The 27408-nt window shown below is 40.1% G+C and overlaps 1 protein-coding gene across 6 annotated transcripts in view; it reads left to right on the top strand.

Annotated features, from left to right (window-relative positions):
• Nucleotides 1–27408, top strand: part of SLC41A2 (solute carrier family 41 member 2) — a 131891-nt gene that overhangs the window by 58925 nt on the left and 45558 nt on the right. For all 6 annotated transcript variants that reach the window (XM_074271458.1, XM_074271464.1, XM_074271463.1 and 3 more), the window contains 5 exons: nt 1333–1404; nt 3327–3471; nt 6798–6944; nt 16429–16576; nt 18318–18397. In XM_074271458.1, coding sequence (XP_074127559.1) covers nt 1333–1404; nt 3327–3471; nt 6798–6944; nt 16429–16576; nt 18318–18397 — 592 coding nt within the window. The remainder of the gene's footprint in view (nt 1–1332; nt 1405–3326; nt 3472–6797; nt 6945–16428; nt 16577–18317; nt 18398–27408) is intronic.

Raw genomic sequence — 27408 nt, 5'->3', positions numbered from 1 at the left:
ATGTTTTGGTCTGGCCTGTCTTAATTTTTTTTTTCTGGGCTATAGTTTTTTCACATGCACAGTAGATAATAATCAAAGGTTCCATTTTTATCTGGTCAAATTTGTTTGCATAATTATCCAAACTGAGCTTTACCATTCGAGTTGTGCTAAAAAAAAATTGGCAAATTTTTCAAGTCCCAAGCTTTAATAGTTTGCCTAATAGGCAATCAGCAGGAGGCCTGCTCCTTTCCAATTCTGTATAAATACAGAGAAGTATCTTTTTGCCTTTTGGTAATCCTTTGGTGCAGAGCAGGACCATTATTCACCCGATTCTTCCATGAGCACCTCTTCTTTTCCCCCTACACAAATGAGAAAGAATCAGAATTTTTATTGGACACCTATTTCTCCTTCCTGAACTTGAGGAGTTTAATTCTTTGACCACTTCATGGCTGATTAACTGCTGAGAGAATCCACTATGACCCTTGATCAAAATCTGAGTGTCAGTTACAGTATCACCCAGTGATAACTCCATTCCTTTGTGATCAGAATTATTAAAGGATATACTAGTTTGGACTTTATCCTGGGCAATTTAAGTTAACCTCAGGAAATAAGACAAAAGGAATCTATTAGTACACCAAGGCATCAAGGAGTTGGAGTTAGTCTGGCCTTAAAGTATGCAATCTTAAAAATTATTTTCCTCATAAAAATTAATAGCCAACTAGAATAAGATTTAAGGGCGGGCCAGTTTTTACATCCCCAAAGTTACTAAATAGTACGTGTATATCTTTAACTCAGTGATATTACTATTAAGCATGTATCCTGGAAAAGATCAAAGAGCCTTAAATTCACACACATATGCTCACGTGAACATACAGTGCTTATAGTATAGCAAAGAAGTGGAAGTCAAGTGGGTATCCCTTATTTGGGAAATGGCTAAATGAAATGTTCTATGAATGCAATGGTATATTATTGTGCAATAGAAATAATGAAAGAAATAATGTCAGAGAAATTAGAAAGATCTATATGATGGGTACATAGCAGAACCAAGAGAACAGTTTATATAATGACTGCAGTATTGCCCCCCCCCAAAAAATAATTAGAGACTCTACAGATCTGATTAGTACAGTGACTAATCATGATTCTTGAAGATTGATGATCAGTCACCACAAAACTGATGATGAATCAGGCTTCCCATCTGTTGGCAGAGAGATGGTAGACACACTTAACTTTTTCCTATATAATTGTTTTAGATTTTAAAACTTCATATGGAGTTTTAATTGCAAAGTTCATTCATGTTTTTACAGACTTATGTGTGAAATACAGAATCATGCATGAAAATATAATTTTTAATAGGTAAATATTGGGAAGATGGATTCCCCCATTGAAAAGTGGAACCTAATCATAGGCAACTTGGCACTAAAACAGGTAAGTAGGTAATTTACCTACTACATCTTACTACATCCAGTATTTCATTCGTTAAGACTTAAAATTGTAGGACCTGATATTACTAATGCAAATAAAATTCTTTAACTTTTGCATTATCTCAATATATTGAAATATAATTTAATATGTTGACAAAGATTCATTAAGTAGACCCTCATAACCTCCGAGCATTAACCTATTTAGGTTAACTGATCTACGTTCTCTTGCCAGTTAGGATTAATGGATTCTGTGGATAGATTCCATCAGTGGATCTGTCCTCTCCTTGGTGATTTTCTTCACTGGTTTGGATTATAGCTTTATTCACCATTCTCATTCTGTGTGATATATTTTCATGGGTACTTCCAATATTTTATGAACACCAATGCAGCACTTGGGCTCACTGTCTTTTTGTGTGTTTATATCTATATTTATATAGATGTAGATACAGATCAATCCAGATATAGTTCTATCTATCATTCTCTCCCTCTAAAGAGGGGGGGGGGAGGAGGAGGAGAGGGGAAAGAGGGGGGAGGGAGAGGGAAAGATGGAGAACAGAATATGAGAGAGAGAGAGAGAGAGAGAGAGAGAGAGAGAGAGAGAGAGAGAGAGAGAGAGAGAGACAGAGAGAGATAGAGAGAGAGAGAGAGAGAGAAAGAGAGACAGAGAGATTGAAAGAGAGAGAGAGAGAAAGAGAGAGAGACAGAGAGATTGAAAGAGAAAGAGACAGAGAGAGAGAGAGACAGAGAGAGAGAGAGAGAGAGAGAGAGAGAGAGAGAGAGAGAGAGAGAGAGAGAGAGAGAGAAAGAAGAAGAAGGAGAAGGAGGAGAAGAAGAAGAAGAAGAAGAAGAAGAAGAAGAAGAAGAAGAAGAAGAAGAAGAAGAAGAAGAAGAAGAAGAAGAAGAAGAAGAAGAAGAAGAAGAAGAAGAAGAAGAAGAAGAAGAAGAAGAAGAAGAAGAAGAAGAAGAAAGGGAGGGAGGAAGGGAGGGAGGGAGAAGGAAAGAGACATAGGGAAAGAGGGAGAGGGAGAGATAGAGAAATTCAGAAATGAGACAGACAGAATCAGAAACAGAGATAAAGAGATTCAGAGAGAGAGAGACAGACAGAGAGAGAGAGAGAGAAGAGAGAGAGAGGCAGACTTCTGAGGGGAGCCTAGAAGGTCTTAGGATTCTAGGAAGCAGAGAATGAGCAAGTGCAACTGCTTCTTGATCTCACCCAAATGAACATTCTCCATTTTCCTGTAGTGTAGATCTCAGCCCTTCCACGATTTATCTTTTATTCTTGTTCATGTTCTTCCCCAGTTTCTTCATTGAAGATCCACCCAGTATTCCTGGGATTTCCTTTAGATCTTTGCCAGTTTGGTAGGTTTCAAGGCAGCATGGGAACTGTCTATCTCTTTGACCTTTTTTTCCCCTATAAGACTGTCTTATCTCCCATTCTGATCATAGATTTCCCATAATCACTGGTCAAGAGTAGCTGTTGTTCACATTTACATAGTTCTTTGTGGTTACAAAATTTTATAACTCCGTTATTACATTTTATCATTAAATCAGTCCTGAGCTAGATAACCCAAGGCTTATTAAACCCACTTTACAGATGAGTAAATTGATGCTCAGAGAGGTTAAGGCATGCTGATTGTCACACAGTGAGTGTATGTCAGACAGGGCTTGAATCTGGATCTTCTCATTTCAAGTACAAACACTCTTACATCCACATTTTTGAATTGGGGGGAGGAATTTTAAAAATGTTAAAGAATATTAAACTATGATTTAGCGGTGGCTTTGAAAGATTATGTAGCTGGAGTCATGTGTACAATAATTTTTCTTCATTTCCTGAATGAGAGATTTATTACTTTCACAAAAATACTTATGAATGTGGGTATTTCACAGAGCATCTCAGCTGAATGGAGCCTTGTTCCCCCTCCTCAGGTTCAGGCCACAGTGGTTGGTTTTCTCGCTGCGGTGGCAGCAATCATCCTGGGCTGGATTCCAGAAGGGAGATACCGCCTCGATCATTCCATCCTACTGTGTGCCAGCAGTGTGGCCACTGCCTTCATTGCATCTCTCTTGCAGGGTGAGAAACTGCTTTGTAAACACTTATGGTCTTTCAAACAATGATCAGTATTTCATGTCTGTTTCACTTACGATTGAAATCATATTTGTTTTAAATGTGTGAAAAGTCCATTGTTTATCCTTTAAGATCCTTGCTAGCCGGCTGTAAGTAGTCTGGTACAGTTTGGACCTCCTCATGGTATAAATGACAATTCTGAAAAAGATTCAAGAAAATGCTCTAAACATCCAATTTCCCGATAGGGTGTTTCAGTTAAATTAATTGAGAAAGCTTTGATGGAAAATGTCCAGAAGTTTTCCTGGCAAAGTGTATTTAAATTACAACAAGGATTCCAGGAATTCTGCAATTCTGCACAGTTTCAAGGACAGTTCCTGTGGTGAGAAGAAAAAATGTTTCAGATTTTACAAAAACTTTGAAGTATTTCTCTGGCAATGACACTGCACTTCCCACAATATGTTATTGGCTACTGAATTTTCGAGGCCCCTGATTTTTAATGATTAATCTACTAAAACAGAATTTGTCTTTGAATCATAGAAGCTGAGTTGAAAGGTACCTTAAAAGTAATCTAACTATGGAGTTATTTTTCTTCATTTTTTCTTCATGTAAAATCTCCAGGAGAGAAATATCTTTGAATAAAAACCATGAAGCCATAACTTTTAGTATTTGGAAATATTTGCCATCTCCTTGTTCTTGAATCACCAATAAGTTTCAACCTAAAAGATTCTAGGGCCAAGTGAACATATAAGTAAACAGCTTAGTTTCTGGAAACTTAAAAAATTAATAAATTTAAAATTTAATAAAAATGGAAAATATTTTTCCAGGTCATAATAAGTCTTAAAAGCCACTCTACAAAGTTAACATCATTAAGAGGGGGGTAGGGAAAATTTATGAAGTGGCGAGTGACAAGGTCTTTTAGCCTATGTCTTTGTTTTGGTGGCTATATCAAGGATGGATTAGAAAGGGAAGAGATAGGAGCAGGGAGAGCAGCTATGGGATTGTTCGAGTGGTTTAGGTAGAGGTCATGTGGGAACTAGGTTCTATCAGCAGAAACAGGAAAGTTGAGAAGGGGGACAAGATAGGGAGGGGGATCATGTTGAATTGTTCTGGATCTGTTGAATTTGAGGTGATGGCTGATTGTTTAGGGGGAAGTGTAAAGGAGCCAGGTGATGATGGAGAAAAATATTTCAGGGGAGAATGGTGCCTCACTGGGTAGATTTCATAGTCATCCATATACTTGGCACACAGGGCACATTGAATTGAATTGATTTGAATATAGTTAATAATGTAATCTGTGGGAACAGAAGAACTCTGCAAAGGAGAAAAAAGAAAACAAGGGAGATGGTGAGACAGAGACTTAGAGATGGCAATAGGATCCGTGAAGCTGAAGCAGGTGCAATTGGGCAGGTGGGCCGGGATTGGGAGAAAGGAGTGACTCTGGGAGAGGGAGCAGGTGTTGGAGACTGGCCTTCAACAGGGAGGGCCGAGTTAACCTCTGGGTTTTCTTTGCTGAGGCCCTTTGGCAGCCCTGGGGAAAGCTGTGTCCGCGAATAGAGGGATGGGTTTAGAAGTAGACTTCAAGAAGCACTTGAGGAAAACCGAGGAAATGAAGGTGGCCAGCTACATTATCTCTAGATGTAGAACATTGAAGAGTGGACAAGAACGACAGCTTGAGGAGACATTGGGGTAAGGGACTTTTTAGGATATGAGAGATCTGAACATATTTGTAGGGAAGGGGAAGATGAGGAATTTTATTTTGTACTTGATTGGTATCAGATATACAAGTGGGAAGGGAGTGAGCATTCATTACTGCCTGCTTTGTGTCAAGTGGGGCAGCCAGGAGACGGGGTGGGAACCAGACTCATCTTCCTTAGTTCAAATCCTGCCTGAGACACTTACCAGCTGAGTGACCCTGTCTGCCTCAGTTTCCTCACCTGTAAAGGGAGTTGTAGAAATAGGTGGCCAACCACTCCAGTATCTTTGCCAAGAAATCCCAAACAGGGTCATAAAGACATGGACATGACTGATAACAACAAATGTGTTAGGTTCTATGCTGAGTACTTTACAAATATTTGATACTTATCTGGTATTACTTCATTTGATCCTCAAAACAATCCTTGTCTTCTTTATTCTTCACAACAATGAGGGAGGTGCTGTTCTATGTGGCATTTTACAGATGAATAAACTGAGGTTGCAAGACTTTGCGACTTACTAGTCACTAGTCATTTTATTTAGGTAAATCTGTGGCAAGATTTGAACTTGTGCCTCCCTGATTCCAAAGCCAGCACTCAAGAGCCCCCTTGAATTTGAGTCTTCCTAATAACAAGGCCGGGGTGCTACTGAATTTGCCATCTAGATCCCATGGGAAACTTAAACCCTGTTATATGTTGATCTTGACATTCCTTCAGTATCTATTAAATTTGATTAGTCAGCCATTAATGAAAGGTTCCCCATCTGTAGAGAGTTGCTTTTTGGGTCAGACTGAATCTAACCTCACAATTCCCAGGAACCAATGTTCCAGCATCCCCTGGTGACTTTTGCCTAGTTCTAATATCTCAAAGTGGATGTCCCAAGAGGTCACTTTGTCCCACCTGCACCTGGACAGGAATCCTTGCTGTCTAAACCTTTTCTTGAACTCTTCCATGATGGGGGATTCCTTTGTAATTCTGGCTGATAATTTTTTTTTTCCTGTAGATGAGTATCTTAAAAAAATAAAAAAAGTTTTCAAAGCTCTTTGTATATGTTTTGCCATCTAGGATTCATCATTGCTTCCTCGTTCTGAATATTTCAAAATTTAGATCGGTATAACCAGATTGACTTCTTGCTGTTTTTCCCCTAGCTGCTCACACACATAAACATGACCCACTTTTCTTGGTTGCTCCCAATTACTGCTTTCTTTGGAATAAGAATATTGGACCATGAAGCCTTTGCATAAATTAAATCCAAGTTACATATTGTAGCAAATTTGAATTTTCCATCTGAATGTTGTTTTGCAGCATCTGCATGCATTTAATTTATTTCTCCAGATTTTCAAAGTAACAGTCTCCTACTAGATAACTCATCACTGAACATCTCAGAAAATAATGGATGAAAGAAAATGTTTATCTCAACAGGGACCTTCATTTAGAATCGTTAGAAGGCATTTTTGCCAAAACATTTTCTTTACGTCTTTTGCTTAAGTCATCTAATTGAGACAGATTGGTTGTTTAGCTCCAGAGATGAACGCGCCGATTTCAGTTTCCCATGTACCTCTAGGAACCTGAAGGATTTTCTAGGATCCTAGGAAAAAGGAGAATTGATTGAATGACACAAACTGATCTTATTTCTTTTAGGGATAATAATGGTTGGCGTCATCGTTGGCTCGAAGAAGACTGGTATCAACCCGGACAATGTGGCCACTCCGATTGCTGCTAGTTTTGGGGACCTCATTACACTGGCCATATTAGCCTGGATAAGTCAGGGTCTTTACGCCTGCCTTGGTAAGTAGTCTTAAAAAATAGGATAAAGATGTGTGACAATAATGATTATAATATTCCTGTGCTAGTTACTCATAAAATTAGCTGTTGTTGCTCTAAATAAAATGATTTATTAACCCCGATTAAATGATGTACCAGCTGATGGACATCCCCACGTTTCCGAAGCTTTGCTACCTCAAAGAGAGTTCCTATAATTAATTTTGTATTAATGGGATCTTTTTCTTTTCCTTTGGTGTCTTTGGGTGTTGCCTTCTCACTAGTTGGGGAAGGTTGGTGGAAGGAAGGACATAATTTGGAACTGAACAGGAAAAAAAAAAAACATTTCAAATAAAAAATGTATTAGTATTTTGACTCCTATTTTATAAAAGAGGAAACGGAGGCTCAGAGAGGTCACCAGGCCTAATCACATGCCAGTAGGTGGTAGAGCAGGGACCCCAAATGACATCTTTCTGCAAATTGAGCTCACATTCTTCTCAGCTGTTCTAGCCTTAGGTCAAGACTGCACACTTTGCAGGAACTAACTTAAAGTGGTGAGTTGTTTAGTTTAGTAATAAACCAAGGTTCATCTGTAATCCTTTCTTAAGTTCTTTAGCAAATCTCCTCTCAGGATTGACTCTGGAGGGGATCATAGAGACTTTGTAGTACGATCCTGTCCTTTTCCATCGTCCCCTGCCCCCAGCTTGTTCGCCCCTTGTCTCCCCCCCCTCGGACAGTGAATTCTTTGAGGCTGGGACTGGTCCTGCCTCAGTTTTGCTCCAGCACAGCGCCTGGGTTCAGTAGGTGCTTAATAAATGCCTGTCCACTTGACTTGTCATTTGATGGTTTTCTGTAGGTTTATTAGGTCATGGGTGTTCTAAGAATTACTTGGCAAAGCATTTGACTGTAAGTGGGGTTGCGGGATCTAGACCTCAGAGTGGCCTTAGAGATGACCTGAAGCAGGGACTAGGGTGCTGAGCAGAGACAGGGTGCCCAGATTCATGCTGGGGTCTTTGATGCTCTGGGAAAAAGTCCTCATCTTCAGCGGAGCTGAGTGTCAGACTTAGAACGTGGACGGGCTCTGGCTCCAGGAGACCTCAAGTATCCTCCTCTGAGAGGCAGCAGAGCTAGTGGGAGGAAGACTGGCAGGGATCCTGTGGTCTCTCTGTGACCGTCTGGCTCTCTGAGATCCAGTGACTGCTGGCCTCCCTTGGAGAGGTAGTGACCCCCCTGAGGAATCCCAGGGCCTGGAGGCTTGGGGGGCTGCTCAGAGCCCTCCACAGATGCCATTCTTGCTTCTGTTATTCAGTGTCTTCTAGCCTAGGAGGAGGAGGCCCAAGACCCCGGTCTGGGGCTGCCCTTCAAGGAGGCCTGGTGGAGAAGGGAGTGGAGCTGGTGGTGTCTGTTTGTTCCAGGCTTCTCACCTCCTTCCTGGGCCTGCTTGAGCAGGGGTCGGTGGATGATCTGCTCAAAAGCATTTTGCCCTGAAACCTTGCTCTGCACTTCCATCCTGGCAGCAGGAGTGCCAGGCACAAAGAGCTGGTCGCCCGAGCTCTCTGGCCTCTGGTGTGGTTGGTTGGGGAAGGCCCAGCCAGAGGCTCGCCCCTTGTGGCCTATCTAGGACAGCCAGGCCACCCTGCCAATGTCACTAGGGGCTGCCTGGGATCACTGTGGTTTGGCGCTGGTCATCCAGCGGCAGAAAGCAAGGGAGCTAACTTCTCAGTCCCCAAACCTGGTGTTCCGGAACCTCCCTCTGGGTCTGCTTCCCGGCCACCTGCCTTTCTTAAGTCTCCCAGAACCCGTTTTAATGTCAGAACTAGAGTCAGCTTTCCCAACTGAAAATGTTCACCAGAACTTTAACCTTTCACTCTTCCGGCAACCAACTTGTGCTGTGTTATAGGCGGCCCCAGGTCTGCAGTGCTCTCTCCCTTTGCCCCCACATGCCCACCTCAGTGGAAGCCTGTCCGCCATTCACGCTGCACGGATGCATCTTGTTATTGTCTGTCTTTAAGCCAGCCGACCGAGGCTGCGATTGCATCTCACTTTGGATGTTTCCTAGCCAGCTGTATTCCCCTAAGTCACTCACCTGCTGCCTGCCTCAGTTTCCTCAATTGTAGAATGGGGATACTAAGAGCACTTACCCTAGGGGGTCATTATGAGGGCCACATTGTCGTTGGGCTGTTAGTCATTCATGTCTGATTCTACGTGACCCCATCTGGGGCTCTTTAAAAGCAATTAAAAAGTGGTCCTGCCCATCCACCCTCAAAATACTTTTGTTGAATGGCATTCATTCCAGCAATTTGGGATTTTCTTGGCAAAAACAAAGCTGTTTCCTTCTCCAGCCCAATTCACAGATGAGGAAACTGAGGCAAACAGGGTGAAGTGACTTGCCCAGAAACACACTGCTAATAAGTGTCTGAGGCTGGATTTGAACTCCAGGCCCAGTGCCCACCAGCCATGAGCACCAAGTGAGACACCTGGGGAAAGCTCTTCAGACTTCAAGGCTCCTTCAGCAGCTGTTGAGGTCCTCAGGGGTCAACACCCAGGAGTGCTTAACACACACCCTGCACCTCAGATATGAAAACTTGGTCATAAGTAAAATCTAGATCCCGGACGTTCTAGGCTCTCTCTACTTCGCTCCCAGCTGGAGAGAGAGGCTGCAATAGCCTCCTGAGCTTTCTGAGGGTCCAGCCTCCCGCTGCCGGCGGGGCGGTCCTGGCCCAGGCACTTCCCTCTCTGGGCCCAGACTCCCTAAAGCTAAGGCAGGCAGCGGCTGCGCTTCCCAGCTCCTCCCATTGGTACAGGGAACTCCCAGCCTAGAGGTTAGAGTTGGCGCAGGAGGCCAGTAGGTGGCGCTCTATGTCCTCCCTCAGAGCCATCCTTGAAAGGGCATCTTCCTGGGCTCTCAGGGTGGCTCTCCTCCTCCCACTGGCCCGGCCCTCCCCAGGCTGATCAGCCTGGGCACTTTTCCCTTTGATGCTCAGAACTGGGGGTAGCCAGGGGAGCTGCTGCATATCTCTTGTACAATCCAGGGAAACTGATTCAGCTCATGGCCCAAGGGGCTTCAGCGGCCATGCTGCGGCCCACCCTGCCACCACTCAAGCAGAAGGAAAGTGATGTGGGAGGGGGACCTCCTTCAGTGTAAACTCGGGTTCTCCTGAAAGCATGGTCCCTCCGTTTCTGGTCAAGTATTTCCTGCTGAGTTCTCCTCCCCATAGTCTGATTCCTTCTGTTAATTGAGGCACGTGGCTTATGTAGTGCTGAAAACACTCAATAACTTTAGTTTATGGCAGTTAGGATTAAATCTGGAAAGGAGATTTAGCCTAGAGATGTTCGTCTTTAAAGGGAAGTAAAAAGTGGCACTGCCCATCCATGCCCAAAATGCTTTTGTTGAATGAAGGCCATTCCAGCAGTTTCTGCTTTCCCGTATTGAGAGGATATTAGGGCTAGAAAGGGCCCCAGTGATGCTATGGTCTTAGTTCCTCACTTGTCAGATAAGGAAACTGAGGACCCAAGGGTTGCCCAAGCACCTAATGAGTGGCAGAATGGAAGAAGGAGCGATCATCCCCTACTGGCACTCATTGATAAGGTCACTGTTCTATTTCCCTTGCAGGTACAGGGAATATATATTCCCCCACTTAGGCAATTGGGGTTGAGTGACTTGTCCAGGGTCCCATAGCCAAGAAGTGTTAAGTGTCTGATTTGAACTCTGGTCTTCCTGACTCCAGGGCTGATGTTCTATCCACTGCGCCACCTAGCTGCTCCTACAGGGAATATATTACCATGACAAGTTAACATCTTTGCTTCTTTTTCTTCTTATTTTTTTTTAAATCAAGATGTTGGTGCATGTTTACTTAGAAAGGGTTACTGTAACTGAAGTGATGACTAGCTTTTAGCAAGTTCTCTAGTGGTTTTCCTGACTGCCCAGTCTTGATGGCTGTAAGGTAATGTTTTCAAGGTTGCAGCCTGGCTTTATCCAACATGTCCTTTGGGAATCACTCCTGTACAGAGATTATTAAAGCTCTGTCTCCTTTCCCTTTAGACAGATCCAAGGAGGTCACTGTGAAATACTAGAGAGAACTTTGGTGGTGTTAGATTTAAACTGATTTAAACACCCATCTATTTAGATGGTCACACAGAAAAGGCAAATATGTGAAAACCGTTGTTAAGTCATCACAGATAGATCTCCCAGTCTGAATCTTGAAGGCAAAGAATGATGCCTTGGAAGGGCCCTTCTAGACTGAACCATGCAGTGACAGCTGGGAAGTGCTTTCAGCAGAGGGAGCTGTGTGTCACGGAAGATGGATATGAAGTCAAAACAGAGAAATGTGGCCTGTGCTTTGATCAGAGATTCCATATTGTAGTTATCTTTATCTTGGCAATTAGCCCTTACCTTCCTGGAGTGACAAAGAGCTTTCCACCCATTCTCTCATTTGTTCCTAACAAGTGACCTGCCTCTGTCTCCCTCCTGTGAGACTCTCTCCTCTGTATCTTTGCTCCTCTCCAGTTGGTTTTCATCATCCATTTTCTGCCCACTAGATGGAGGTATCCCCCCAGACTCTGTCTTTCTCTTCTCAGTCTCATAGTCTTCTTCCTCTCCCTTCACATCCATTCAGTTGTTAAGTCCTGTCCCTTTTCTGTCTGCAACATAACTTGGGTTTCCCCTTCTCTCCACTCCCCACAACCACCGTCCCAAGTTTCTCCTAAACTTTTCCAGGTAGCCTTCGATTGAAATCCCCCACCTAGTTTCTCTCCAACCTATCCTCCACAGAGCTGCCAAAATAACTTTCCTAAAGCACAAATATGCTCCTATCATTCCTTTCCTCACGAAGTTTTGGGGTCACCTTTGCTTCCAGATTCAACTTTTAAGGCCCTCTCTCTTACACCGGCTCTCTCTGCCTTTCTAGGCCCACTTGACTTTTACTCTCTGTCCTTCCTGCTTCATTTCCCATCCACGCTTGCCTACTTTTTCCTTAAGCCTGGCTTTCCAGATGCTCATTTTATCCTTGAGTTTCATTCCCTCCTTCTCTGAGCCTCCCAGGATCCCTGGCTCCCAGAGACTCCCTAAGACCTCTGGGATGCCCTTTCAGATTCCCCTCACTGTTAGTGTTCTCTTCTTTGTCACATGATCACATCCATAATTTATCTATTTATGCGTTCTATATCCCCTGGGAAAATGGAAGCGCCATCAGATCCAGGTTGTTTTTTCATTTTGTCTCTATATTCCTAGCACACTGCATCAGTTACTCAGAGTAGATACTTAATGAATGAGATTTGGAGCAAATAATTCAAGAGTTATTATATTCTTAGCACCTGTTCAGAAATAGACAATCACACTTGATGAATATTAGGCAGCTTCAAAGCAAGAAGACCCAAGCCCAGTTCTCTGGTGCCATATTACACTAAATAGTGAAATGCAAAGAGATTTTTAAAAAAATAGTAAATAGTATTTTATTTTTCTAATTATGAGTAAAGATAGGTTTCAACAATCATTTTTGTAAGATTTTTGAGTTTTGATTTTTTTTTCTGCCCTCCTTCCTTCCTCTCTCCCTCCCCAAGACAGCAAGCAATCTGATATAGGATATACATTTGCAATTATATATATTTCTGTATTAATAATGTTGTGAAAAAAGAAATAGGACAAAAGAGGAAAACCACGAGAAAGAAAAAACAAAAAAGTGAAAATATGCTTCAATCTACATTCAGCCTCCATAGTTTTGTTTTGTTTTGTTTTTAATCTGGATGTGGATGGCATTTTCTTTCACAAGTCTTTTGAAATTGTTTTGAAAAAAAAAAAAGAAAAAAAAGAAATTGTTTTGGATCACTGTATTGCTGAGAAGAGGTAAGACCATTGTGATCAATCATCACACAGTGTTGCTGCTACTATGAACAATGTTCTCCTGGTTCTGCTCACTTCACTCAGCATTAATTCATGTAAGTCTTTCCAGGTTTTTCTGAAATCTTCCTGCTCATCATTTTTTATAGAACAATAGCATTCTGTTACATTCATATATCACAACTGGTTCAACTGTTCCCCAACTGTTGGGCATTCTTTCTATTCCAATTGTTTTTGCAAAAAGAGCTGCTGTACATATTTATGTACATATAAGTCCTTTTCTCTTATTTACAATCTTTTGGGACTACAGACCTACTAGTGATATTTCTGTATCAAAGGATTTATACACAGCTTGATTTGAATATAGTCCCAGATTGCTTTTCAGAATGATTGGATCAGTTCACAACTCCACCAACAATGCATTTGTATCCCAATTTTCCCACATGTTCTCCAGCGTTTATCATTTTCCTTTTATGTCATATTAGCCAATATGATATAGCCTAAACAGACTTGTTTTAATTTGCATTTCTCTAATCAATAGTGATTTAGAGCATTTTTTTCATGACTATGTATAGTTTGAATTTCTTCATCAGAAAACTGCCTGTTCTTATCCTTTGGTCATTTGTCAATTGGAGAAATTACTTATATTTTTATAGAGAATTTTTTTTCTTAAGATCTTGTGATGCTTTTTATTCTTGACTTGGCAGCTAATTAGAAAAATTTTATAAAGCCCTTTCCTCTCTCCCATTAAATTTATTTTTGTGACAAAGAAAATTAGTTTAAGCAAAAATAATGACTGCATCCATTGATGATGAAGTTATTATGTTTAAAGTTGCAGTGAATATGATAAGCATCCTAGATGTTCTCGAAAGCTATTTCTAGTTAATGCAAATTATTGTATTAACTGGGAGCTCATCTGTCGGGCTGTTAAATTAGAAGGAAGAAGTTATTTTGTACATTCATTTGATGCCATAGGCATGGTTAGTTTTAAGTTAATGATAGCTCTTTGCAGGATTATATCATTAGTGGTCCTTAAGTCCCTTCTTTTAATATTCATCATCTATAAAAGAGCTTATCTCTAAGAAAAACAATGTTTGACATGTTTCTTTATTTCACAGTTAATTCTAGCCATAATCATTTTGATGAAATGTGGTTGGATATAGTATAACCATGCAGGTTCTTCTTGATGTTCTGATGCTGTTTGGCAGGACCAGGAATGTTACATTTTACAGGCTCTTAAAATAGAACAGAATGATTATAAAACACTTTGGCAAGGCATATTGTACCAAAATTTCCCCACAACTTCCATACTTATATTTCTTATGGTGAAGTCTAAAGACATGGACAATTCAATTATTTAACAAAAAGCTTAATTCAGTATTAGCTGATGTGGTGTATTCCTTTCCTTGTGTTGAAGGGTTGAGATTTGAAAGAATAGTTTCTTTAGTCTTTGGTTTTATTCTTTATTCATTTTACCTTAAATGTTTAAAGATGTTTTCCTTCTCACATTAGGATAGATTACTGACCAGTTTGAATTAGATGCAGTTTTTACTTTCAGTGTTCCTTTTCCCTGGGTTCTTCAAAGTTGGCAGTTACTTGTAAATACGCCAGAAATACTGGCGTATTGTGTCCAATTCTAAATGCCCCATTTTTGGAGGGAGATAGGTCTGTTGGAGCATGTCTAGAATAAGTCAGAATAATGACTCCACATGAAGATCACTTGAAAGAACTGGGGGTTCTTAGCCTTGAGGACTGATAGGGACGGTGGGAGGGGTGAAAGATATGTAACAATTCTCTTCAGATAGTTGAAAGATTGTCAGGTAGAAAGGGTTCTGCTTGGGTCCAAAGGCAAGGCTAGGAAGAATAAATTGAAGCTTAATTTAAGCTTATCGAGAGCAGGGACTATTTTGATTTTGCTTTGGATGCCCAGCAGTTAATATTTCTCTTTCTTGATATTCACCAACTGTCTCTTTAAAAATTCATTTTCAGAATATTCTGGCAAGTTCCTAGACTCTAGTTCTCAACTTCTTTGAAAAATTTTCAAATCAAAGGTCAGCTAGATGGTGCAGTAAATAGAATAGAGGCCTTGGAGTCAGGAGAACCTGATTCTTAACACTTCTTAGCTATGTGATGGACAAGTCACTTAACTCTGATTGCCTCACCAAAAAAAAATAAAAATAAAAAAATCAACCCCTTTGGCAGTCTGAGAAGGCTTATGGACCCTTTCTTAGAATGTTTTTTAATGTATTAAAAATAGATGATTACAAGGGAAACCAACTATTCTAAGATGATATTTTAAACAGATATGTATATGTGTGTATATATGTATTTGTATATGTAATATATGCATGTATAATATATGTATGTATCTAATATATGTGTGTATAATATATATGTGTGTGTATGTGTGTATGAAAATATAAAACTTCATGGACCCTCAGGTGAAAATTCAATTCTAGAAGACTGACCCCATATAGGAGTCGAGAGTGGAGTTAAAGCTATTCAGCATCCATGATAGACAATCTTCAGCTGAAGAGACTGGAGTTACTTATCTTACATAAAGGAAATCTAAAAGCCAGAAGTGGGGGAATATATCTCTTTTTTCAGATTCTTGCAAAGTGATTGTGTAGGAGGTACATTCCAACTTTTTCTCCTTGTTTCCAACCAATTGATGGAAGTTTGAAGGAGGCAGATTTCAGTTCTACCTAATAAAGAATTTTTAGAGCTATCTGAAAATGAGGATGACCTGGAAATGAGGTTTGTGATTCAGCTTAAGGGTAGATTCTATGAGTTCTGAGGTCTCTTTGAATATTATGACTCTCTAAATTAGGTAGAAAAGGAGAACTGTGAATCCAGACTATAAATTAAATTATTTTTTCATCTTTTAAAAATCCTTGATAAAATTACACAAAATAGAATGACTATGGGAGACAGAAAATGGAAGGAACTATGAAAATGTTTACTGGGGATGTCACTGCAGAAAGGCTTTCTTGGGAAGCAGGAAAGCTTGATCAGACCCGTGTTCAGCGAGTCTGTCATCAGATGGAAACATTTGTTTGTTCCTCCATCCTGAGAAATTTCTCCATGGTTTTCTGTCCTCTTGCTGATACACAAACTGACTTGCTGTCAGTTTGGTGACATAAAAGACTCCAGAAAAGTAAATGTATGTGTCCTTACTTTTTACTCCATACAAATTGGTATGATTTGGTGTTAAGATGATTTGAAGGTTTTATTTTCTGAATTAATCTTATTCCTTGACAGCTCATGTTTTATTTAATCTCTATGATTATGGGTTTCCTGCAATTGTTAGTTCATTCATTATACCAACATTTGTTGGAGCCTTTTATGAACCGAAGAATGCGTCAGAAAGAGTGTAGGGACGGCCACAGTAAGGATGACCTGGAATTTCCTACATTCTAGGGATGGAATAAGACACCAACACTAGAATCATCTTTCATTTCAAATTGAATTTTAAACTTGAGTTGTTGTAAATAAGAATTTCACTGTTTATTCCAGACTTTACTAAATACTTTCATCTTAATGTATGATAATCAGTTAAAACTTTGGCTTTCTTAAGGCTTGCATGGCAATCCAATAACTTTATTCTCAAGTACATTATTGAATATTTTTCTAATTGTACATTAACCGGTATGAATGTTTTTTATTATATTTTAGAGACATATTATTACATAGCTCCATTAGTTGGTGCCTTTTTTTTGGCTCTAACCCCTATATGGATTGTGATAGCTGCCAAACATCCAGCTACAAGGACCGTTCTCCATTCAGGCTGGGAGCCCGTCATCATAGCGATGGTTATAAGCAGGTGAGCGTTAATCTCGGACAATGTGGGTGTGTGGTGAGAAGGGTAAAAATGTCGTTAGCTGGTTTGGAATTTGGATAATTCTTCAGTTGCTGAGGGATGGGAAAGACAAAGATGATTGAAATCTGGAAATGGAAAACTCCTCACTTTTCCAAGAAAGGCTTTACAGATAAGAGTATGTTTTTGTTTGGCTTTAAGGGACACATTCAGTAGACAAAGGAGAAAGGGGGTTTATGTTGATTTACTTTTTTCTTTAAAAAATTGTTTGGGGGGGCCCCTAGTTGGTGCAGTGGATAGAGCACTAGCCCTGAAGTCAGGAGGACCTGAGTTCAAATCCAGTCTCAGATACATAATATTTCCTAGCTATGTGACCTTTGGCAAGTCACTTACTTAACCCCAATTGCCTCAGCAAAAAAAAAAAAAAAAAAAAAAAAAGTTTTGTATTTCCCACTTCATATTTGATTTTGAAGAGGGGGGAAATGTAAAAATGTAAAAAAAGACAGTAGTGATATAGAGGATCAAGAGTAGGGGAGATCTGGATTCCACTCCCATCTCTGACACTGCCTGACGAAAGACCCTCAGTCAGTCATCTGCCTCTTAGTGCTCTTAGCAACACTCTAAGACTAGAAGTTGCCAAGACCTGCATTAGGAGATGGGGTTTCCTCCTCTGGGAGTTCCCTCTACCAGTGACATCTCAAGTCCCAGCTCCATCTCTAGCTCATTTTTGACCAGGCCTATGACTTCATTGAGATGGGCACGTCAGGGTGTGGAACTTGCTACCAGTTCCAAGAGGCGTCTTCTCTACAAATCATGATTGTAGGGAGATGGAAGTGTGCCCAGGACTCCCAGCTTGCTTAGATCAGAGCAGCCTTCTCTTCCTGACTCTCAGTGCAGGCCCTTGGCCCTCTCTAGAGCTCTGGATTCTTCCTTTACATTTTATGGGGTGCCTTTCTTATCAGGAATGTTAGGTACATCTAGATAGTTCAGAATCCTAGATCGCATAAGATCTAATAACTTACACTGGCACAGACCTGTGAAATTTGAGAAGCACTTTACATAAATGGTTTCCATGGAGCCTTATGACTTGACATGGCACTCTGGGTTTTATGACTCCATCTTGTAAATGGAGATACTGCGGCTTAGAAAAGTTCCCTGACTTGCCCATGGTTAGAGGTATAAAAAATAGTTCATTGTTATCAGTGAGGAGCCCAAAGTCCAGCCCTGCTCAGTGCTACATCTCATGGAGCATCAATGCCAAGAATCAGTGGGATCTGAGCCCAGGCTGGAGCGCTAGTCATCGGCCCATTTTATGACAGCACTTATCTCTAATCCGGGCACATTATTGGATCTCCACTCAGTAGAAGTGGCCTTTGCAACCCCTGACAGCCTCCATCCTTTACTAGAGGTTCTAGTGTGTCAGTCAACACCTGTAGAAAGGTTTCTTGCCATGGCAATCCCCCCTGCGGGTCTTCTTTTCCCATGGAGTGAATGGCAGAGTCAGTTTGGGCATATGCTCACTTGACTGTGTAAATGCTATTCTCATTCTTGCCTTTCAAAAGAAATAGGAAAAATCTTAAATGGGATACTTTTGAACCTCTTAGATTGACTTGTAGTCTTTGCCATAATCCTTTTAATTTTACTTTATAATTTCTTCTGATTTTTTTAATAAAAAGCCAGGGATTTCTGTGTAAAAATAGCAGGTTTTAATTGACATCTTTTTCCTTCTAAATGTTTTATGTTTCAGCATTGGAGGCCTTATTCTAGATACGACAGTATCAGATCCAAATTTGGTTGGAATTGTTGTGTACACTCCAGTTATTAATGGTAAGTACTAAGATTGATGGTAAATCTTGAATCATTCACCAAGTAATTGTCCAATAAACTTTAAGATCTACATCTTGAGAGGATTTTTCTTCTTCTAAACTATTGTTCCCAGGTTTTGATCTTGGCTCATTGGCTTCAGGATCAACCCTCATCATGCTACTAGAAATATGAACTTGTGAGTCAGACAGATAGAGAGTTTGGGGGAAAGAGGTGAATGGGGCAAACATACTATCGTCTAAAGACTATTCAAGTTTCAAGTCAGCAGATCTGAGTTCAAATTCTGCTTCTAATACTTGTTATTTGGCCAGTCACTTATAACAATATTGAGTCATCAGTAAAAATAAGATGTTGGGAAGGGCCTGTCCTTGAGGATCATTTCCTGTTCAGAGTCTGACCAGAATCACAAAAAATTATGAGAGGAGGAGATTAATAACCCTGAATAAGAAGAACTGGACCACTATATGAAGCTGACTTCTGCTTAGAGGTGTGGGCAATAATTATGCTGATAGGTGATGGTGGCTGTAGAATAAGGACAGACAACTGAAGTGAGATGTCTGGGGCCTCAGGATGTGGCCTGTTTGGGTGCCCGAGGAAGAGCTGTGGGAGCTTCCCAGGCAAGGGGCTGGACTGGGCTGGCCTATGATTCTAAACCAACCCTCATGGCTTTGCAGAGCTCCACAGAACCAAGAAATGCTTGAAGGGAGAGGGAGAGTTTTGCCACTTTGTGACCCCTGAACCTTAGAGAGGTGGTACAGAGGCCTTATGGGAACAGGTCCTAGAGCTGACAGGGGGTTCATGATACACATAAAGCAGACAGAGTTGGCCAGTCTGGAGTCCAGGTGGAAGAGAAATTCCCTCTAGATGTCATTGAATTCATTTTGCATCAAATCTCAGAACATGACAGGACTTTGTAATCCACAAGATATAGGTCTGGTAATCCATAGTGGAAATACCTAGTGGATAAAGAATGTCTCTTGCTCAGAATATAGCAGGTCACTATTGAGCTAATGCATATAGGCTTTTGCACTTGCTGTTCCCCATGGCTCTTTACTGGCTCTCCTCCCTTTCCTGACTCTCCTAACTTCCTTCTAGTTTTAACTAAATTTCTGTTTTCTGCAAGAAGCCTTCCCCAGTCTCCCTTTATGCGAGAGCCTTCCCTTTATGATTATGTCTGATTATGTTGTGTATATTTTGTTTATACATAATTATTTGTGCTTTTGATTATCTCAGGCCATTTCCTAATTTCATCTTTTTTAATACAAATATTCTCCCAAAGATGTGGCATTGTGGTGATTACAAAATAACACAATCCCTGAAGACTTGAAATTGCAAGTGACCTGAAAACATTGGAAAGAGATCTATAGTCAGAAAAGGTTGGCTGCTGCTCATCCCTAAAATAATGATCAGCACACAAGTGGTGAGAAGATATACCAGTAGGAGATGACTTGCAATTTATTCTGCCTGCAGACTCCCTCCCCTTTCATAACTTAATGGATGCATCTCTTATAGAGGTTAAGTTACTTGTCTGTGACCTCAATCATCAGAAATCAGATATAAGCACAGGATGACTTGACTCTCGACATTATTCTGCCTCCTGAAAGATGGCACCCAGGAGCAGCAGGGAAGGGAGCCATCTTTTAGAGAGAATGAAGGCTCATGGCCACACAGAGTGGACCTGTCGGGAAGTCCTTGGCCAAAGTCAGCAGATAGTTTGCTGAAGATTTGTGGGATGTTACAAACAGGAATCACAGAGGGAGAAAAAGGTTTCTGGGGTTTGTAGTCCAGAGCATTTAAAGGCATCCCCACCACAGAGATCATAGTGTACTGAAGTGTGATACTCCTTGTGAGTATGAACACAATCTTTGTGTACCTTAATCACCAACCCCTGATTGCTATTTTGTAAACAGAAAGGACATGGTGTCAATTCCTGATTATTTTGGGGGACCTTAACCCTAATTCCACCTTGACCTTCCATTTACCACTGTGTAAGCTTTCAGGTTGTTCCATTACTTGTCTCCCTGTTCCAGGAGGAAATTCTCTAATAATGTGAGCACTTCCCTTTTAAAAGTGAACTCTTCTTACTCCAATTTCTCACTTTTTCTGGACCTCTTATTTATACTTATTGTATCTAGGAGATACTGAACTAAGCGAATGAAATTCAGACTTTAAAAATTTTTATCTTTTGTTTTTATACCATTTCCCTTCTCCACTCTCAAAAAAAAATCAAAGAGGGAAAAATAGCTCAGTAACCAACACATCAGTCAAATTAGTGACTGTTCATTTCTTACTACTCTCCCTGTCAGAAAAGAAGATAAGGGCACATTTTCATGTGGGTACAAGTTTGGCTGTTTTAACTTTACAGAATTCAGTTTAATTATCCCCTCATTTTTTCCATTTACAACGTTGTAGTCTTTGGATTGTCTTCCTGGTTCTGATTTCTTTATTTTGCGTCAGTTTACATGTCTTCCATGCTTCTTTGTATTTACCGTGTCTTCCATTTCCTAGAGCACAGTAGTTTTCTATTACATTCATGAAAAAATTTATTTGGCCATTTTCCAGTTGAGGGATATCCACTTGACATTCACAACTACAGACAGAGTTGCAGCCCCTCTTTCCTTGGTAGATCATGGCAGAGCAGAACTCCATCTCCCAGCATTCATTTCTGAGTGAGCTACTTTAGCAAGATTCTAAATTGCTTTCTAGATACCTTTCTTATCCAGGTCTTAGTGTAAACATCAATCATTCTTTTCTTTTATCTCTTTAGTGGTTTGCTGGTTTGGAAGTAAACTTTAAAGTTGTTCTGATTTTTATTTCCTTTATTATTAGTGATTTGGAAAACTCTCTAATATGGTTGTAAATTGCTTTCAGTTTTCTTTTGAGGGCTGTTTGTTCATACCCTTTGAATGAAAGAATAAAAAAAAAAAACATTTGTTAAATACTTATTTTGTGGCCAAATGTGGTGTTAAAACTTGGAGAGACAAATATGAAAGAGAAGACAATCCTTGCTTGTTAGGAGCTTTCCTTCTAATGGGAGAGGGGTGACACCATATTAAGAGAGTGGTGGGCAAGGAGGGACACTTTGACCCCAGAATTTCCAGGGCAGTGAATGGAGCCAGTGAGGAGCAGAACCTCTTTCAGACACTGCCAATAAGGGCAGAGTTGATTTCATTATAATGAATGTTCAGAACATTGGGGGCTGGAGAACTGGACTTGGGAGAAGGAAAGGAGGAGGCAAAGGCACTCAGGGACAAGGTGGCTGGTAGGGCTAGTGATAAGATGTTGGGAAAACAGGCAGTGAATCGAAGCATGAAACCACAGACCAGGTAAGGAAGTCACTGAGCAGGCCAGGAGGCTCCCAGGAGGAAGCTCTGGGGAGTATAAACTATCCAGCATGTGGTTTTGAGTGCTTGCTTCTTATCTATTAGGAAATGGCTTTTGCTCTTGTATGTTTGGGTACATTCCTTATGTATCTGGGATATCTGTTCCTTAGCCAAGATTATTTGATTAAATATTTTTGTACTTGCCTTATTTGCATTAATTTTGTTCACATAAAAGATTTTCAATTTGTGTAGTCACGATTATCTGGTTTTATCATTTATGATTGCCATTGACGTTTGTTTGGATAAGGATTCCTGTGTCTCTTCCCCTATCCATAGCTGTAGAACAACCTCTTCTGATTCTCTTCTCATTTGTTATCCAGCTTCATTCCTTTTGGGCTCATCCGGGAAGGATTGAAAAATATTAGTCTAAACCTAATTTCATCTAGCTGCTTTCCAGTGTTTTCTAGCAATTCTTGCTAAATCAGAGTTCTCTAATTGTTGACTTCAAAGAGTTTACAAGATAGACACAAATACAATTACTACTAAGTATGATGTAATAGAGGCAAAGGAGAGAGCTGGGCAAAGGATTCTGGGAACATCTGAGAAGGAAGAGATCATTCAATATACAGGTAGATGTTTTGGAGTCACATTGTGGAAATTCTCAAATACCAGACCAGAAATCACTCTTTGGCCCTGTAGGCAATATGGAGCCAGTGAGAAATTTTGTGTTTGTTGTTTGTTTGTTTTGTTTTTGTTTTTGTTTTTTTTAAGACAGTTGGGGGGTAAGTGACTTGCTGTCACACAGCTAGGAAGAATTAAGTGTCTGAGGCCAGATTTGAACTCAGGTCTTTCTGACTTGAAGGCCGGTTCTATCCATTGCCCCATATAACTACCCCCAGTGAGAAACTTTGAAAAGGGAAAAGACAGTCACAATTGTGCTTCAAGTTAATTTGAAGGATTGAGTATTAAGAAGTTAAGTGTGAAGGAGAGAGATTGATGGTGGAGAGCCATTTAAGCTACTGCAACATAGTCTAAGCAAGAGGAAATTAGAACTTAAATTAGGTCTGTAGTGGTGTATGTGTTTGAGGGAGAAAGAGACAAAAAAGACATAGAGAGAGAGAAGGGGGAGGCAGGGAGAAGGAGAGGGAGAGGGAGATACTGAGAGAGACGAGGAGGAGAGGGAGAGACAGACACACAGGCAGGAGAGACAGACATACACACAGAAAGACAGAGAGAGCAGGGGAGAGAAAAAGAGGGAGAGGGGAGGAAGAAAGGGGAGAGAGAGACAGAGGAAGAGGGAGGAGAGAAAGGGGGGAAGAGAGGGAGAGAGGGAGGGAGGGAGAGCACTAGTGCAAGTAGGAGGTATGATGTGACAGATGTGTATGAATAGAGTGAGTAAAATGAATTTAAGAGAAAATGGTGGCATGAAGGAAAGTAAGTAAACAAGTGACAATGAATGAATGAAAAAACATTTAAGTGTTTACTCTGTGCAAAGCATAGAGTAAAACAAGATGGCAGCACACCCCTGGCTTTAAGGGGCTCATATTCTAATGATGGATTCAAATCATTGGGAAAGTTCCAGCAGCAGATAGTGGTGGGCAGCGGCAAAGCCAATTTAATTCATCTACTTCCATTGGTTAAAAACCACTTCCATTTCTTTCATTGAACCAAGTGCTAATGACGTGGTTTCTTTGGGTGTTGTTAAAGATGAACATTAAAAAGTAGGGTGCAGGATAGCAGGGGCTTCCACAAATTGTGGCATAAATCAATACAAATTTTGTAAAATGAATCAACCAACAAGCATTTATTAAGTGTCTGCTCCATGTTAATCACTGGGTGAGGTAATGGGGCTATACATACAAGAGGGGCTGGCCTTTGTCCTTGAAGATTTCCCACTCTATTTAAGAGTTCAATGATAAGTTAATTACAGAATATGGACAAATACACAGTGACTGGATGATCACTATCATGGAACAATCAGACCGAAGAGAAATGTGCATACACCTATTATTGGTTGAAGATGATGGGCAAGGCAGAACATTTGACATTTTTCTCCCTGCTTTGGGAATTGTTACCATTGTGTCCAGTGAAGAGTGAAATTATACTGGACTGCTTTATGCACAAAAATGATAATAATCATGAGAACAGTTAGCTTTATCTCCCATTTTTTATAATGTTTAGAGGGGAAAAGCTTAGGATGCTTTGGAAGTGTGTTCCTTAAAACATGTGTAACCACAGAGTTGTTGCAAAGCAGGAAACAACTGTGGCAAAATAGGGATGGACTCAAAGGGCAGAAGCAGTTGGGATCTCAACTCGTCTTGTTAACTCCCTACCTAATGATCTCTTCCCTAATAGCAGAATGCTATTATGGAAGCTAGGTCTTCTGAAGGTTGGGTATTTATGCAGTAATCATGAAAATGCCCGCAGAACAAATGTTTTGTAGATTTTAGCTGTCAGATTATGCTCTTTAAGTCTATCATTAATTATTACAAAAGAGAGTTGTATTTTATTTACTGTTTTGTTAAAAGGTAACCAGACCAATTGTGAAAATTTGTTAAGTAGGAACAAGCATTCAGGGCAAGGATTGTAGAAATAAGTATGCTAGAAAATGATAACAAATGGTAATAGAATTTCTGTTGTCAAGGAGACATGCTTAAATTTAAAAATTCTATAGTAGAATTGAATATTTATTAACAGAATAAGCTGAATTAAGATCTTTTCCTTCAGTGGTTTTTTACCTGAGGACTCTGGGAACTTTAAGTTCCATAAAAATAATTACATCTTTATTTTTATTAGTCTTTAGCTGAAATTTAGCTTTTCCAGTAATTATGAATATAGGCAACTTTGTGGTGCACTGAACAGAGCATTGAGTTGGGAAGTCCTGAGTTCAAATGTGGCTTGAGACACCAGCTGTGTGACTCTGGGCAAGTTACTTCATCCTGTTTGCCTCAGTTTCCTCATCTGTAAAATGTTCTGGAGAAGGAAATAACAAACCACTCGATAACTTTGCCAGGAAAATTGCATATGAGGTCATGGACACAACTAAAATAAGACTAAACAACACTAAAAGGCAACAATGGATTATTCTGAGAAGGGTCCACAGACTTTAAAGTGTTTGTTCCCTAACATAGAAAGGTTAAGAACTCTCACTCTGTTTTGACACCAATTTTGTAAGGTGCTTGATTTTATTTTTGAATTTTAACTTTTGTGGAATAAATGGATTTTTAAAAGTTTCATATGCTTCCTATGTGCTACATCTTATGCCAAGTATATGAGAAGTGAGGCAGGCCCTGTCCTGAAGGAACTTACATTTTCATAAGGAAAGGTGATTTAGAGAGGGAAATGGTGTCTAAGAAAAGGAGTCTGAGAAATCACAGAGAGTTGAGTTGCTATATCAGATAAGTCATTTAACATGCCATTTCCAGACACAGTGGAAATTAATTTGGTTGGTGTTCAAGGAAAGAGAAGGAAAAGAGGTTGGGAACCTAAGATCAAGGAAATTTGCATCTTATAGTAGACAATGTGATGGCAATATGACCTGAGTGGATTAGGGGATTACTGAATGTGAGGGGTAAAGCATGATATGGTGTCTTAGACTAGCAGTAGGTATAATAGGCACCAGTTGGCTGCTTTATACTCAATCGCCGATCATTTGGGCCAAGCACGAGGACTGGGGCTCCAAAAGTGAGTAAATCGATTTCCCACTGGACTGAGAGGATAGATCCTGGGGCTCTGAGTATGGAGATCTAGGTTCAATATGAAAGTAACTGAGCCAGAAGGAGAGGTAGTAGGGTCAGGCAAATGGAATGACCTGGGTGGATGGTCAGATGACTGGCTAGGGATGGGAAAGTGAAGCCTGATCATGGGATGGATCAGATTCTGTACAATGTATAAATGGTTTAAGAGATAAAAAAGAATTTATTTAAGTCACATATTGCCACAAAAAAATCCCACCAAGTGAATGGATATTTACTGTATCAATCTTGTATTTTACTATAGGTAATATTACTCTTAAGTTTAGGCAGCAAAGTTCTTTAGTTAATCTGGCTGCACAATAAAGGCTTCTCATGTTGCTGTAACTAAGTCCTATGATTCTCCAGTGTCCCATCATCTTTAATAATAAGGATCAGTCGTTTGGACAATGGTCATATTTGTCCTCAAACACTGATAATCTCTGAACTCTTTTGGGGGTATGGGCATATGATCTCACTTCATCTATTTCTCTTTCCATTTGATGATCATTAAAGTTCAATGACAATAAAAAATAACATTTTTAAAGTTTGCAAAGCCCTTTATAAATATTATCTCATTTTATCCTTACAACAATGCTGAGAGGTAGGTGCTATTATTATCTCCATTTTACAGATGAGGAAACTGAGAAAAATCGATTTTAAGTGATGTGTCTAGGACTACACTAGCCAGTGAGAGTCTGCAGCCATTTTTGAACTCAAGTTTTCCAGACTTCCAAGTCCAATCAAATCACTGAGCCACCAAGTTATTTCTAACTTAGTGGAATGTGTTTGAAAATATTAAAAATATCATAAAGGTTATGGTTTTCTATGTAAGTTCAATCAGTTTAAGAATCTTTAAAATCTGATAGAATATATAGGATTGGAATTGAGAATGCACTATTTGATAATGGAGATGTCCTTAAGACTGGGAGGGCCCAGAAAGTTAGGATCCTAGTATAAGGGATTGTTCTAAATGTGATTTTCTGTGGACTGATGTTCTATAATTGAGTGAGGATGAAATTATTCATCCAACAAAGCCAACTGTGTGCAAGATAACGCTGCTAGAGTAACGGTGATCCTGAGGAAAATGTCTTCACCCTTAAGGAAACTACAAGAGAGAAAAACTACATTTACACAGATATATATACATATATGCAAATATATGTAAGTTAGAATTAGAATAAATAAGCAATTTATAAGAGGAATATAAAATTATATGAGAGCAAATTTGATAAAAATAATTTAGAATTTGGGGGGAGTAGGAATGTGTCTTGGGGGAGGTGATACATTTCTCTGAAGGAAAGGCTGTCAGTATATATAGCAAAGGTTTAAAGATAGGCACACTTGGGCTATGTTCAGTATATGGTGAGTCCCATTTGATTGGGCCCTAGGTTATTTGGGAAGGGAAGTGGCCAAATATTTTGGAGATATCCTCTTTCCAAGAGCTAAGGCCCAGCAGGCAACCTGTGTCCTGAGCTTGGTATAACAATAATCCTTTGCATTTGGGATGATATCACCATCTGGCAAAGTATACTGCTTGGATCAGTACCAGCCTTTCACTGGGGGATTTAGTTCCCCCTGTTTCCCAGGGCCATCCATCACATGTTCACAATTTCTGTTCCTTGTTACTGACAGGTACTACACTTCTGTTCCTGTCACAAAACTCTGTGTCTTACAGGGTGGGCACAACCCTCAAGACTTGAAACAATACTCTTCCCATAAGGCCTGTGGGAACAGTAACCCAAGACATAAAAATAATTATGTCATAATCAAGCTTACTTGTGGTATATAAGACCTGCCTTTTGTGAGCATGTTAAACCTTCCTTCTAAGGGGAGAAGGGAGGGCTCCCATCTGCAAATGTTATTTTCCTCACTCTGAAATTAATTGAACTTCTGTCTTTATCCAACTTTCCTGTCTCTAGCCTGTCCTGTTTCAGCTCTGGCCACCCACAGGTTAGAG

Source organism: Sminthopsis crassicaudata, chromosome 5 (genome assembly GCF_048593235.1).
Source record: "Sminthopsis crassicaudata isolate SCR6 chromosome 5, ASM4859323v1, whole genome shotgun sequence".
In the NCBI taxonomy this organism is placed as follows: Eukaryota; Metazoa; Chordata; class Mammalia; order Dasyuromorphia; family Dasyuridae; genus Sminthopsis; species Sminthopsis crassicaudata.
This window is presented reverse-complemented; position numbering and strand designations above follow the sequence as displayed.